The 15939-nt window shown below is 41.0% G+C and overlaps 1 protein-coding gene across 2 annotated transcripts in view; it reads left to right on the top strand.

Annotated features, from left to right (window-relative positions):
- Positions 1-15939, top strand: part of LOC117962033 (pyruvate carboxylase, mitochondrial-like) — a 252631-nt gene that overhangs the window by 17504 nt on the left and 219188 nt on the right. For both annotated transcript variants that reach the window (XM_034901074.1, XM_034901075.1), the window contains exons 3-9: positions 119-212; positions 789-879; positions 2835-3000; positions 3328-3473; positions 7015-7132; positions 8673-8740; positions 10393-10476. In XM_034901074.1, coding sequence (XP_034756965.1) covers positions 119-212; positions 789-879; positions 2835-3000; positions 3328-3473; positions 7015-7132; positions 8673-8740; positions 10393-10476 — 767 coding nt within the window. The remainder of the gene's footprint in view (positions 1-118; positions 213-788; positions 880-2834; positions 3001-3327; positions 3474-7014; positions 7133-8672; positions 8741-10392; positions 10477-15939) is intronic.

Genomic DNA, 15939 nt, shown 5'->3' with positions numbered 1-15939 from the left:
AAAGAAAGCAAACTGGTAGGAAAAAATATAGCAAAGCAAAACACATGTCTGCTAAATTAGGAAAATTACCACCTCCTGCACTATCATACATGACCTATGTCTTCCTCTTTTCTCCCAGGTGAAATCGCCATCCGTGTGTTTAGAGCCTGCACCGAACTAGGGATTCGAACCGTGGCCGTCTACTCTGAGCAAGACACTGGACAAATGCACAGGTACTAAGCTCCGCCACGCTTGAGCCAAATGGGTCCATGCCGGTTCAGCGTAACCAACAGATCTGTTAGCAAACTGCTGGGCTGCCACTGCTAGATATCGACCATGAAATACTAGCACGTGATTAGAGCCAACAGCAATTAAAGGAACTCCGGAGCGTCTCTTTCTTTAGGCTTTGTATTAAGTGAAGACATGAGTATAATCATATCAACATTCCAAACCTTCAGGTAATCGCGCTGCTTGGTTTACATGCACCAACATCCTAATCTGCCTTACTGTTAGCTTTTTCTCTGGCTCTCTGAGTTTTTAATGTCTCTGTCTTTTTTAAAAGCCTTTCACTGACTAGTGCATCTTATTGTAGGCTTGCTCAGTCACCCCAACATTAACCTGTTGGACGCTAATTAGAGTAGTTAGAAAGGCTTTTCTTTGCCTTATTAGTGGTGCCTCCTGAGCTTGGATATGCTGCTCTGAGGCCTTAATGGCTGTGGGCTTAAAAGCTGGTGCACCTCTGTGTTGTTTGCTTCTGCTGTCCTGCTCCCATCACACTGATATCACATCCTTTTGACTGTGTTTGACAGGCAGAAGGCAGATGAGGCTTACCTGATTGGAAAAGGCCTGCCACCTGTTGCTGCATACCTGGACATTGCTGACATCATCAAAGTAGCCAAGGTAACAGATGGTTCTTAAGCCTCGTAATGTCCTCCCGAATGCCTTACATCTTTGGTCCTCTGGGGTCAAAATGACCCCCCCTGGTTTGACTGTTATATACAGTTGTCCATCCATTCTGTGTTGCACCTGTAGTCTTACTTCAGTTCAACCCACTACTGACCTTTTTTACCTTCGTTTTGGAATTTTGAGCCAATGGACCTTATTTACATAAAGTATAACCTGTTTTTGAGTAAAAATTAAAAGGAATGAAACAATGAATTATTTTTGACCTAATATTATTTTGACTATTTGACTTATCACAGAGTGGTATATGTCAAAGTTTAGGGAGGATGCTGTTTAAGAATCATTTGAATTGTTTTAAATTACAGCCCATAATCACACCTGTTGTCCTCTGGGGTCAAAATTAACCTTTCTGGTTTTACTTTTATTTAAATAATATTTAGTAGATACTTCACCTAATTCTGGATTGAGGCTTTAAAACAACTTCTTTCAAACACATTAACGGTGGGACTATTTGATCAGAGATGTCATAGGTCAGTACGGGGGGACTATTTGATCAGAGATGTCATAGGTCAGTACGGGGGGACTATTTGATCAGAGATGTCATAGGTCAGTACGGGGGGACTACTTGATCAGACCAACTTGCCCCGTGTTTATCGTCCTTCCCTCTTTCCTTCCCGTCACCCATTGTTCTTTGCCTCCACTTTTCGTCCTTTTGTTGCTGCTGCCCTCTAGCATTTCCCTTGTTTTTCCTATCATTTTCTCCCACTCCTTCTCTCCCCCACTTATCGCTGTGTTAGATCAGATCAGCTCCATGTTACCTCTTTTCCCTCCCATCCTCCATCCTTCAGGACGTTCTGCCAGTTGTTCATTATCATTTCTGGGATCAATCTCTCACGGGTTATAATCTTCTGCGTGGGCATGTGGTCAGCCAGCCAAGTCGGGGAGCCTTCGCCATCCAACTCATTTCTCAAAAATCCTTCTGCCTATCTGGGAGCCCAGCCACCCCATGCTAGCAAAGCTGTGTGTCTGTGTGTGTGTTGTTCTTTTCTTTCTGTTCTTGTCTTCCTCTTTCACATTCAGTGGATGTGTAACTATTCTTCACACTGTGTACCACTCTATAACTGTGTGACCAAAATAACCATTGGTCTCTGTCCCAGTACCTTCTGTATGTGATGTTGAATGCGAAAGTGTCTCTGCTTGCAACTGTGGAAGCTCGAGTGTAGGATCTTGCCTCTATGAATTTGTGCCACCCTGGGGTGTCTTTAGCCTGTGTGTGAATCTTCATCAAATTCAATTCAATTTTATTTAGAGTATCGATTCATAACAAGAGTTATCTCGAGACACTTTACAGATAGAGGAGGTCTAGACCACACTCCAGAATTTACAATGACCCAACAGTTTTAGTAGTTTCCTCCAGAGAAAGCAACAGTGCGACAGTGGCGAGGAAAAACTTGCTTTTGTATATGCTCTTGCTGCATTTTACAGGTGTGTGAGACTCCGTGCCTCCTCTGGCCTGCCAGTAACAGCTCCCTTAACAACGGGACAGCCCATAATTGTAGTCTGCCTTGTATCCAAGAGCAGATGGTGTGTGTGTGTCTGTGTGTCTGTACCTGATTAAGGCATTTGCAACTAAGACAGAATGAGAATGTATGAGCCATAGTATCTTTGGCTTAAGTGTCTGCTGGCCTGTAAAATGGATGCATCAGTGTGTGGTAAAGCAGGCAGGTTAGTGTGTGTGATTATTCTTTATTTCCCTCACTAATCGTCAGCCAAGTGTCAACCAGGCCTCCACAGTGGCACTGTATTTTACAGAGCTCCTGTTGCTTACATTTTCTCTCTCTCTCTCTCGCTCTCTCTCTCTGTCTCTCCGTCTCTGTGTGTGTGTCTGTCTAACGCCAACAGTTACAACACAGAAATATAATGAATGTGAATTCACATTTGTCTCTTCTTAGAACAACAATGTGGATGCCATCCACCCAGGCTACGGTTTCCTCTCTGAGCGGGCAGACTTTGCCCAGGCCTGTGCAGACGCAGGGGTGATGTTCATAGGACCAAGCCCAGAAACAGTCCGCAAGATGGGAGACAAGGTGGAGGCTCGTTCCCTGGCCATCAGTGCAGGTATGGAGGTGGATGAATAGCTCAAATGGGATGAACAGTGTCAGGAATGGTAGATTCAGAGAAAGGAAAGTCATAAGTGAAACACCTGCTAAAGGTGTCACATTATATTACATCATTCATGTATCATTCTATTAAGATGGTTTGTGTCATTGGGATGCCTGTGGTATGGTTGGTGATGGTGGTTCTCAAAATGTACACCAAATTTGCCATAAACTCTGGTACGTCTTGTCATGATAACCTATTGCTATAAAGTACAGCATTCAGAACCTTTTTAAAGGTAAACCTTTCTCACTTTTGTTTCCTTTCACCCTACCCACCCCTGTCTAGGTGTACCCGTGGTCCCAGGAACAGAATACCCCATCACCTGCCTGCAGGATGCGCAGGTGTTCACCCAAGCGTACGGCTTCCCCATCATCTTCAAAGCAGCCTACGGAGGAGGTGGTCGTGGCATGAGGGTGGTCAGAGAGTACGAGGTGAGCCCGTCAGCCACTGCCAAACACGATCACTTCTGTCAGAGCTGTAATTTAACAACACCTGATGTGTGTCCAGCAAAAATAAATACAAACACAACTTGACGGCTGACCAACCCTAATGACAACTTTTGGTTTTCCTATCCATTAGTTTTCCATTTGTTTTGAGTAAAGGTGAAATTTCGTGGAAATTACAACCTGGACATTTATCTCTCCAGCCGCCTATCACCCTGTGTGTTTCGTTGTGTGTGTACTCTGAAATTGCTTCTGTCACTTAGTGAAGCCAGAGTGAAGCTCATTCTCCAGCATCAGTAGAGGCTATTAAGAAAACAATATCTTTCAATATTGTAGCTGTTCAGGGGCCACTTTTCAAATATGCGTATCAATGCAAAGATGGTCATAAAACCCTTTTTTGAATGCAAGTTTCCAACATGAGCAATCTTCATAAGATAAAATACCTGAACATAAAAAATACAAAGCTCTACAGAAACAAATACGATCAGGAGATGGGAAGCCGTAGCCAAGTAAATTCCCTTACTCCTCATTTCCCAACTCTCTGCTGTATAACAGACAGCATGGTTGGGCTGTCACAGTCTGATCACGCAGCATGTTACTCTTTCTTTTGCTGTTAAATCATGCTAATATGAAATTAGATTAATCCCATCTAATCAACATGCCACTTTTCTTATCTTTCAGTTGTTCATCATATCTGCTCATTATATTTGCCTGTGCTAGCTTGTGTATATGTGTATTTGTATGGGTTGGAAAATATTGGGTTTCTGATGAAAGTCTCTTATAGAAATAATAATTTACACCTGTGCCAACTGTTGAAGCCTATGCGATTAGCCTACATCAAACAATAAAGGCACACTTTGTCTCCTGTGTATAGTCCTGAAAACTAAAAACTGACTGTAAGAGGCCAAGTGTGGTGATGGTCTGCATAGACAATGCTTCTATTTGTTTCATCTATGTTGATTTTGCTGTGTTTTGATAGATGAGTTAGATGAGTCCAGTCACTTCAAACATATCTCTAAAGCGGTTGAGCATGGACAGCCAACAGCTGTTCACTCACCGCTCAAGTGTTGTGTTGGGAGATGCTTGTGAAAAATTCAGAATGATGATGTATTTTAACCTCCAAGAAAAACATTTTTAACCTCTCTGGCTTGATATTGGAAACTGAGCCAAGCAGGTCCAATAGTACTGTTTACACCTGCAATGGTTCATTGAATTTGGATTTATCATAAATTATTAATGCTAGAATAAAAACAACAGTGTCCACAAACCATCAATACATGAAAAAGGGTTTACTTTTCTGTAGTGGATGATTTTATCCAAATGATGTGTCTCTACGGGAAAATCAAGTCCCGTATGCTCGTAGACACCAGGAAGTGGCAAGTTGTCACCCCTTATTATTTTTAATCGGGGCCCGGCTGTAACTTTTAATCTCATGCCAGCAGCATTGAGGGGCCACTGGAGGGGGGGTGGGTGTGTGTGTAGTGGCTGCCCATGTGAACGTGGGCAGCCCCCCCGTCAGACTCTCCGGTTTGACCATGACAAAGTTTTTCAGCAAGCAGCTGGTTGTCATCCATTTAGATAGAAGAGGGCACAGATGAGTGGTGAATCAGAGCAGCACGGAGCATTGCCACCTCCTCACCCTTCATGGCTGGTAGCATTATTTATATCCTCTTTAGAATATCTAAAGTCTCAACCAATACTGTCATGCAAATCATCACTAACTCTCTTTTCTTTCACAAAATACCAATTACTTTTGAATGGTTATCCTCATTTTCAAAATAAAATTGAAGATGTGCAAATTAAGACGCTTCAGTTATTAATTTCCATTGAACTGTTACCATATTATTGGTAGGGTGGCCCTACTTGCTGTGCCTCCGATCCCGGTAAATGCGTCACGTTTGAAACGACTGCTCTATGCCAGAAACAGCAGCTCTACACCCTAACTCAGTGTTGTGTTGTACTGTAGTCATTGAGCCTCCAAAGTCTGCAATCCATTGGAACGTATGACCTTTTCTGAGTTGTACTCCATTCTAACTAATTAGCTGTTGACATTTCTAGTTATTCAGTTGAGTCACGGGGGCCTCAGCAGCTCCAGCTAGTATGATGTGAGAAAATTGTAAAGAGGTTTCTTTGAACTGTTGGGACCCCAAGCAACAATGCGTAGGTTGCATTTTTATTCCATTAAGGCCAGCTCGATGGTCATTTGTATGCTGAATTAACCAGATAGCTATTCTCAACACATTGTAGGATGAGATGTGGATGTTTACTGAAAAGCAAGGCAGAATTAAAGTGCCAGATTTTTGCTCAGGGAATGGTGTGATGTGCTTTCCCAAAGAGTAAAAGTAGAAGAGAACGGCACGTATCAAAGCTCCAGTGGCCAAAGCTGACAGACGGCCTGAACTGATGTGGAAGGAGTACAAATGGAATTCTGCAAACTTTGAGTCTTTCAAAAGTCTTTTCTGTCAAATACAAAATAGAGGTGAACCAGTGATTTGACAACTTTGCTTGTTGTGTGACTTTAAATTCCTTTTCCCAATAATGTGTGGATTTGTTGACAATGGGGGGGAAGGAACAGAGAAATTAAGATTGCACCGTTGACAGGTTGATTGTCAATTGAACGACAAATGTTCAGAAACAAAGGTTGTGCTTTTCTTGCGTTTGTATAATTAGAATACACAATCATGAGTATGTAGTGGATGTGTAAATCAGTGCATCTCCCCCTCTGACTGGCATGAACAGTTTAAAAAAAAAACTTTTTTAATTCCATTTTGAGGCCTCCTGACTTGGCAAAATGAATCCAATCGGCTAACCTTGATTCAGGTTGGGTATAGTTTTTTTTTCTTCTTTTTTTTCGGTTTGATGGCACTAAAATCTTCATATTGGTGTCCTTTATCTGGTCTGATCTGATGTAGGACCTTCCAGGCACTGAAATGTAGTGTTTTTTTGTACACCATGGTACAATTTCAGTTCAATCTCTTAAATGGATGCTTTCCATTGATGCCACGTTTGGCCCTGATTTCTGAGAAGCTAGTTTTGCCTCATAGAGCATCTTTTCTCAAGGCTCTACGATGACTGATGAGGATGGGCTCGAGTACCCTCTCCCGAAGCATGATTGTGACTCACTCTTTCCCCAATAGAGGGGACTGGATGGGCTGGTAGGGCTGGCCGGACGTCACAGACTGACAAACCCAAATTGTGTCATGACCTCCAACAAGCTCGGGCGTGACCACAGCCGGGTCCGATCTTGAGATGTTGTGTACAGTCCTGCTCCCTAAGGGGGTGTAAACATTTGTGTCAAAAGAGGGGAAAAAACCAAGATTACTGCACAACACCACATGTGAATGAAAAGACAATACAATAGATTCCAACATAAATAGAAGTTAAACTAAATAAAACGGACCTGATGCACAGATGAAATAACATTAAAATATAGTCTGTGCGGGACCAAAACCCTTAAACCATACCCATTATTGGCTGGGAATAGCCGCTCTAACGCAGACATGTATGGATTTGTTTTCTCGTCTGTCAGGAACTTGAGGAGAATTACCAGCGGGCCTACTCTGAAGCCCTGACGGCTTTCGGGAACGGATCTCTGTTTGTTGAGAAGTTTATTGAAAAGCCAAGACACATTGAAGTACAGATCCTCGGTAAGTGCATTTACGACATCCTTTGTGTTTTGCATTGAACGATGCGTCCATTTTCTTTTGTGTTTTCTTGTTTATGTGGATTGATCCAAGTTCATTAAGAAAGCTAGTTGATTACAAGCCCACGAGCTCGGCAGTATTGCTCAGGGAGAGAGAGAAGGCTGAACAATGGGAGTGAACAAGCTTTATTGGCCAGCAGAGGATTCTCCTCCAGCCGTCATTTCTTCTCATTATAGTGAACGTAACACTGCCACTACTCACTCAATATTGTAGAACTGCCATTCAACATCGACACTTACAGGAAGTCTGTCTGCAATTTAAACATTGCTCTGGACAGACACATGTGAATGTGTGTTTGTGTGTGCTCGTTCCAGTGTACTGTAAGTGTTCATGTTATCAGGCTTGCATCATTTTCAGTGGCTTAGCGCCGATGTGTTTTAGTGTTGTCTGTGCATGTTTTAGAGTCTACTGTGTGTGGGTGTGGGTGTGTGGGGGTGGGGGTGGGTGTGTGTGTGGGAGGGGTTACTGTGATTGAATTACTCTCCTTAGGGTTTGCAAGGGAATCATGAATTATTTGTTAAAATTCATGACCAGTATCACCAGGGCACCCCATGTAATTGAGAAATTAACCCCCACGGCTGTGCGACGCGTTCGCATAGGATACACCAAGCCTGTATTTTACTCAAATTTCCTGTTATTGACCCCCTGCATATGATGTCAAGGCTCTGTCAAAACTTTAATTTGTGATTGCCAACGCAGCCATTATGAGCCCTTCTCACAAAGATGCCGATTCGTATGGGACTAAAGTTATCACACAACATGTGCTTGGCAAAATATGGTATGTCATTTGTGGTGGAATTTTTTCTTGTCAAATTACAGCCTTGCCGCGCCCCCCCCCATCTGTGAGATTTGCACATCACTGTGTGTCTTTTTATGTTGTATACAGATTGGTTGGTTTAAAGCTTTAGTGTGTAACTTTTTGATATTAATGAACGTCCGTTACATTGAAGAAATTGCCAATTGAGTTTCTACAAAGTTAGTTAAGACTATCAGCTCTACACAACTCTCTCTGGGTGTCTCAGTATGACTATGTTCACAAGAGTGTGGCGTCCGGCGACTTCGGCGTGCAGATACTGGAGTGAAGACAATGACCTTCTGAGGCCACCCAGTGTTTTTCATCCTCCGTGTCCTCCTTGTCAACTGCGTTGAGGGGGGGGCGGCTTATATCATGTGGACGTGCTGACGGTTTTGTTATCACTTAGAATGCACTATAGCTTTAAAGGTGTGGGTTGTACAGTAGCAGCAGTCACTGTGTGAGAATTTGGTCCTGAATTTCTAACACTGAATTAAAATGATCTTGTCTTCAGTTGCCAAATCTCTAAACCTGCCACTGATAGACGTGTCTCACAGTGAATTTAGGACTAATGAAGGCTTCTTTTACTCAAATTCATCCAGACTATTCAACCCACTCCTGTTCTTTTCATACCCCTGATTATCTTGTAATTTTCTGTGTTCGTTTAATTCTCCTCTCTCTCCCCCCCAGGCGATAAATATGGTAATGTCATCCACCTCTATGAGAGAGACTGCTCCATTCAGCGAAGACACCAAAAGGTGAAGTCCCCATTAAGAATTTCCTCCAACCCCGATTTAATGTTTGGTTTTGTGCTTAAAGATAATCTAAATGTTTTTTCTGCAGTAATACCTAGATCAGCGTGAAGTGGATGGTGTTACTGGGCGGGCATTGAACAAAGGTCATAAGGAGGAGTCACAGTTGGAAACAACGCGTCCTACAGAATATACAAAAGGCCGTAATGTTTTATTTCCCTTTTGGTTTAGGGAAACAATACATACGGTAATACATAGTGATAATAGTACTGGTTATAGAAATGATTGTTATGGCAGTGGTAGCCCTGGGTATCATAGATGTCCCCACCAGCAGGGTGTTATGTACTATTAAAAATCAACCACTGCTAATAGTCTGTTACTGGGAGTCTTAGCAACAACCGCAGTAGCTACATAATTCTCCCCCAAATCAACCTTGATCTTAAAATATAGTTTATGAAAGAGTATATAGCTTTTAATCAGTTGTCATTTATTAGCCGGGGCAACATTATTTGGGCGGGCTGTTCTTTGGGTGGGTAACCAAATAACAGAAATGTCTCAGTACCCCATGAGAGGGAAGATTGAAATCGTCATCTAGGCATTCAATATAACAATGCTTTCATCAGAGGAAGCTAATTACCTTGTGTAAGATTTTATAACATATTGTCACCTCAAAGTAGTTTCAATCATATGTTTTTTTAATCACTTTCTTCCGTTCTCTTTTAATCAAATTCAGATGCTAATCATATTAGAGGCTCTGTTCATGCCAGTGCTGCCTCTCTTTGATTTTGTGAGACTTAATCTGCATTTGCCCTTAATCTTACCTAGATCTTCTTGAGTCTCAGAAACGAGAATAAGTGCTTGTTGAAATGAATTGGGGATGGTTGAGGTGCTGATAGTATTTTTTTTGTTTATCCTCTGGCTTTTGTCTGTCTTGGAAATGCAATTCATACTTGGAGAGGGATTTTTGGGGGGCTAAGATTTGATCAAACTAAATGGAGTTCTTGCGATCTCTTGTTTTTATGGGGGGAAAAAATGGTCAGGTTGTTTTGAACTGGATTCAATTATTTCTTTTTATTTCATGCCTCCAACATGAACTCCACCCACCCAGCTAACGTGACCCATACTGTATCAAAAAATGAAAACAAATTATTGTCCAGTATTTAACTAAATGTTAATAGGAAGCTAACTAATTCTGTGGCACTTTGACTGTTGTGAACTGGCATGCCGACGGGGGCATGCCGACCGCCATCTACTGTAGGTAATACACTGACTATGGAAAAGTAGCTCATACAGCCCCAAAAATCCAAATTAAACCTTCAAATATAAGGGATCCAGGGTAGCATAGCATGGCTTTTCAGACTAACTACTGTGTGGTAACATTGTCGATGCATTTTACATTAAAATGTTCATGCCGTGGCACATCAATATGATTTGAGGTTTGATGTGTCAAAAGCAGCACTAACCTCCAATGTGATTTGTGCATTTCCAGCCTCAGTGTCAGCCTAAATGAATAAAAACTGACGACATGTTTTAGTTTTTATGCTGATGCTACCAAAAGTGTTGAAATATATAAATATAATTTGACTGTTTACTGCATTTGTACTCTTAGTGCTGTGGTTGCGGTGACATTATCTGTAAAATCCTATTTTTTTTTAAAGGTTGTGGAGATTGCACCTGCTTTCCAACTGGACCCTCATCTGAGAGACCGACTCCACGCTGATGCCGTCAACCTCGCCAAACTGGTACGTTTGTCTTTTTGTGTAGAAGCCAACAACAGTCAGCCACAAAGCTCATTTGATTCTTGCAGTTGCTTCCCCCCCTTTTACTTCAATGTCATACAGGGATTTCCCCAAGGTTTAGATCAACTAGACCATTTTATTTCATCGGGGAAAATGCTCCTGGATGAATGGAAAGAAAAAAAAGTTTGAAGACAGAACCCTTACTTAATCATTAATGATTAACGTACATGTACAAATAGCCATGAATTAAAATAGTGGTAAATATTCATGTGACAGTGACGTGGTAAGGCAGCTTAATCACTAGGAAGCAGTAAATCTACTCCGTTGTCAAGGCAGGTAGGAATTTCCAGTATTAAACCGTTTTGATCACTTGTTAAATAAGTTGGGAGACTTGAGAAATCGCTCACTGTAACTGAAAAAGATTTCCTGGCGAGGACGCTCAAGCTTTGGGTTACACTTAGCAAGTCTGAGCAAATTCCTAATGCTATCCATTTTTCTGTCTGTAATGGGTTTGTAAAACAACTGGAGTTTGTCCCAGGAATTTTAATGCGCTGTCTACCTGTGATTCGAGTGAGGGGGACATTAGTGCTGTGCCAAACTGTGAAAATGAAAATGCAGTTTGAAAATGGGTGGAAATAGATGTCAACAATGCAAACAGTAAATCCAATTCTAGAAATGAGCATTTGTACAGTTTCTGAGTGCAGTTGTCGAGGCCCATTTTATGATTATTGTCACAGAGTGTATACTATTGGCCTAGGTACAAAAATGCAAACTCAATCCCTGCAAAGTGAAAGCTTCCCTTGTATTTAGCCTTCTAAAATCATTCGTATCACAGTTGGTCTGTTTTAAGCGTTGCCAAAAAGTTGGCTAAACTCTGACAGCATCACTTAAAAGTCAAGCCTCATCTCTCAGAGGAGATTTCAGTTAATGGCCTTTTCAGGTAATGGCCCAGTTGAGGAATGGATAGAAGTGGAGAGCGAAGTGTGAGAAGAGGAGGATGGAGACAAGGATGGTGATTTGCTACAGAAAGGACCTTGATGATACCGATGTGGTTAAAGGAGAGAGAGGGATAGCAACTTTATGTGAGTCTCGTGATGTGACCTTGCTTCAGTACAGATTTTTTTTCTGCAGTTATCAAACCAGCTCGTCCACTTAAAAGTCTCCTTGTGTGCATTTTAAAAGCGGCAGGAGCTGCAAGCTCTTGCCCATGATTTTTCTCTGCATCTTTTCTCTCCATTTGGAGCAGGAGAGCGATGACGCTTATTGGTACCAGTCAACGTGTGGATGACTGGTACAAATAAGCGTACAGCATGCACACCCCTGCTTACTATTCTTGAGAAGACCTCGATTGACTCAGTACAAGGACAAGTTTCAGCTCTGTCACTCTGCAACGTGCTGTCTGTGTGAGAGCGCTTACGGTTGTCTGCAGGATGATTTTTGTTAAGCTCTATTTGCCACAAGACTTTATGGTTTACTTCACATTTCATACATAGAAACTTGGCATTATTGCTTTCATAAACATTTTTAATTTCTTGTCAAGGCTGCGTGCTAAATCTATAACAAAAATGTTCAAGTTAGAGACAAAAAGCTCCCAAAATATCAAAATATTGATGACACAGGGGTGCTGCTGCTAGCCCTGTCTGTACACGTATGTTCCATTGATAAAATGAAATAATACTTCAACTTTATTTTGTCAATATTTTTGTTTGTGCATTTTGCACATATTTCAATATATTTTATATTTCAATTCCCTTTCCTGAGATAATAAAGTCCATGTTATTGTTTGTATCAAAATCCAATTGATAATCAATTTAGAAAAGGGTTAAACAAAAAATGTAAAATGTATTTGTGTTAAAATGACAAACATCTTTTCTTATTCTATTTTCCCTTAAAAAATAAAATAGGCGTCTGCCTTGTTTCCAGTATGACGGCGTACTGGGCTGAGACGTGCGCACCACGCAGGCAGTGTGCAAGCAAACCTGATAATATTGGTGCCGGAATAAAAATAGCCGCGCCCCGCAGCATCTATTTTAAACATGTTGTGGGGTCCTTATAGAATAGAAAGTGACTGAGATGGTACTGAACTTATTCCCTGTACACAAACACACTGTAACCGGTACATGTAACTCACATGGCCAGTTTACCGGCCAGACTCCAACTCAAAGCTAGGTACTCACCACTTTAATGTTTGCAGTGTAATTAGAGACTTTTAATTTGAATCAGCAGCTCATTGGATTGGAATGGCATAGTGCTCCGGACATTAAACTGCTATTGTATCGCACACACCTGCATGTGCACACATACAGTCTCTCCTCCATTTGCTTGCATCTATACACCAGATGACACCCACATATTACTCCTACCCCCCCACCAGCTATTTCTCGGCTCTTATCTGGTCTTAATGGAGGCTCCATATAGTGCTGGCACTCTGTCCGTCGTCACCTCGCCAGTCTTCCATTATCGACAGCCTCCTTCTGAGACTTTCAGAGAAACAGTGCAGGCTTTGAACACACTGCAGGCCGCAGCTGTTCCTCATAGAATGTCCTAGAGAACAATGTTGCCGGGGCAACACTAATGGCTGAAGTTACTTCAGCTCTTGGTTTTATAATGTCAAATGACCCTTTATGCTGTTATGTGTCATCTGCTGCCCAAACAGCTGATTTTGGATACTCTTTTTGTTTTTCTCTCACTTCAGCCCTCTGTCTGGCTGCCATGTCTTTGCTTTGTAGTCTTTGTGTCTTCGGTGAAAGCACCATGGCTGACATTTAATTTTACAGAAACATGCAATCTCTAGCCAATCTGGATCAGTGTTATTAATGGTGCAGTGTAAGGTCTTCATAATCAGTGAGTGATTGGCCCACTGATTGATTAGGTGCTTCATTGCTTGCTCATTCACGCTACATGTGATAGTTTCGGCTCTTTTAATACATCTTTGTTGCTTTGCAGCAGGTAAAGGGGTGTTTTTCTGCATCTGCAGTGGATTGAGAAAGTTTCATTGCACCAATCTGGAATAGATGGAGCTCCAGATAGCAGAGGGCCATGGTTTTGCTAGGTGGATTTAGTTTTCATGACAAAGGGAGGTTTATTACCTGCATTTAGGCATGATCCTGGATACTATGCATCCTGATAAAGAGAGATGATTTATGGAAAGTACCTCATGTCAATCTCTAGTTTTGGTGGATGGTATGTGGTGGGTGGGGGCGGTTAAAAAAAAAAAAAATGTTTTAACAATCTCAACAATTCCAATGTAATTATTTTCATCAGTTCCCTTGACCAACATAGATCCATTAATATTTACATTCTTGCTTATCACATCGTTTATACCTCCATCCCAAGCTCCTCAGCTAAACATGGACCGACAACCAAAAAAATGATTAGATTAATTTGCAGCTAAGGTCATATTCTTAACCGCTGTATTGTTTTCAGTCAGAAAATAGTTAGTCTCCTGTTTTGCCTTTTTTATTCTTGATAATTCCATTCAACACCTTCCAGGTGTTTCTTTTATGCATCTGTTGTCCTCCAGTGGTTTCCTGTAATAATTGTTTTTGTTGTATCTCATGATTCTGGGCAGTCTGTTTTTGTATATCTTATATTTGTTTTCTGCTTCTTTTGTCCTCTTCTTTAAGAACTCTTTATATAATACATTTTTTCCTTACATGCATTTAACATTCCGTTAGTTATCTACGGGCTTTCATCAGATTCTGTTTGACGTCTTTCTTTACCAGAGGACAGTGATGTCCAAACTGAATCATAGGCTTGATTCACGTTTTCTCCCGACACTCGTTTCATCAAATCCTTTTTCAATGTATTAATGTTTTCTTTGGTTCTGTGTCTGGTTGAATGTTTATTGTATATGTGTATATTATTTTGATGTTATTCCTGGTACTAGTGTAGCTATATATGTTTTGCAAAACCCGGCAGATGATTACTGACATTTATTATCAGTGCACTTTCAACTCTATAGTCAATGACGTTGGTAACTATATGATCAGTTAGTGTAGCGCTATTGGTTCGACTGATTGAGGGCTATAAACCAGTACTGTATCAAATCAATCAACTCTGTAGCTTAGCTGTATTTTTGTGGGTTGAGCAAGTCAATACTGAAATCTCCACAGATAAAAAACATTTTATGTGACTGAACATTTATATTTATTTTCCTTGAACATCTCAATGTTTGATCCTGGTTTCCTATAAATGCAACTAATTAGAATGTTTTTAGATTTTACCCTTTCAATCATTGTATCTTGAACAAAAGACATTTTATTAACATCCTTAATAAAATGACTAATAACATTTTATTAACATTATTAATATATATTGATGAGATATTGATGCATTCTGTCTAAAAGGAAGTTTTTCCTCGCCACTGTCGCACTGTTGCTGGCTCTGTAGGAAACTACTAGAACTTTTGGGTCCTTGTAAATTCTGGAGTGTGGTCTAGACCTCCTATCTGTAAAGTGTCTTGAGATAACGCTTGTTATGAATTGATACTATAAACAAAATTTAATTGAAATTGAATTGAATTCTTAGCAGGTGTGCCCCAATGGGCTGTGGTTTACCCTCCAAGACATCTGCCCCACAACCTTCTGATAGAGTATAATTACACTCACAATAGCACGCCTCGGGCATAAAATCTGACACATCTTATTCTCTTTAAGGAGTTGCATTGACTGCCCCAAGACGTTTGTGCCGATAAAAAGTTAAAGTGGTCTATTTGTTGCTGACTGGCTGTGAAGGCAATGGCTTAATTAGTAGCAAAGACACATTTACTGGTGAAAACAGATTAGTGACTATTACTTTTTGAATAACTGCTGGAAGGCCAAAACATGACTGTCTTTTTCTTACTGCTTTCAGCAGAAAGGATGCATTTTGTGTCTTGGGGTCAAAGTTTTCTGCTCCGAAATGTGCTCCTACTAGCTCTAGGGTGGTCCAACATGCTGGCCTACTCCTGTTTGTCTTCCTCTTCTCCTCTTCAGCCTTGTGTACAGGCTTTTTATTTCAGCTTGGTTTGGTCATCACAGCTCTGTTCCTTCTAGCATTTAGGCAGCTTGTCCACTTCCTGGCTACATGGGACCAACCACACTAGTATTACCAGTAGGCAGTTGCCCGGTTTTTGATATTTTCAGTGGTAATAGCTTTGAATATTGATTTTGTGTGCATACAATCTAAATGGCTACATGTAGCCCTCTACATGTCCCCAATCATTGTGCATATGTGTCAGTCAGATCAGTGGGTGTTTATTCACCTTCCTGTTGGAATTGGACACATAATGGCAGCAGATTATGCGGAAGCAATATTAAAAAAATCCATATCAAACAAATGTGACTACATAAGTGTTACATCTGGTTCTGTCAATGTGGTAGCAAGATAATGTCTTTAACTTGAGGTCTATATATATACACTCACCGGCCACTTTATTAGGTACACCTGTCCAACTGCTCGTTAACACTTAATTTCTAAGCAGCC

This window comes from Etheostoma cragini, chromosome 19 (genome assembly GCF_013103735.1).
Source record: "Etheostoma cragini isolate CJK2018 chromosome 19, CSU_Ecrag_1.0, whole genome shotgun sequence".
NCBI lineage: Eukaryota > Metazoa > Chordata > Actinopteri > Perciformes > Percidae > Etheostoma > Etheostoma cragini.
This window is presented reverse-complemented; position numbering and strand designations above follow the sequence as displayed.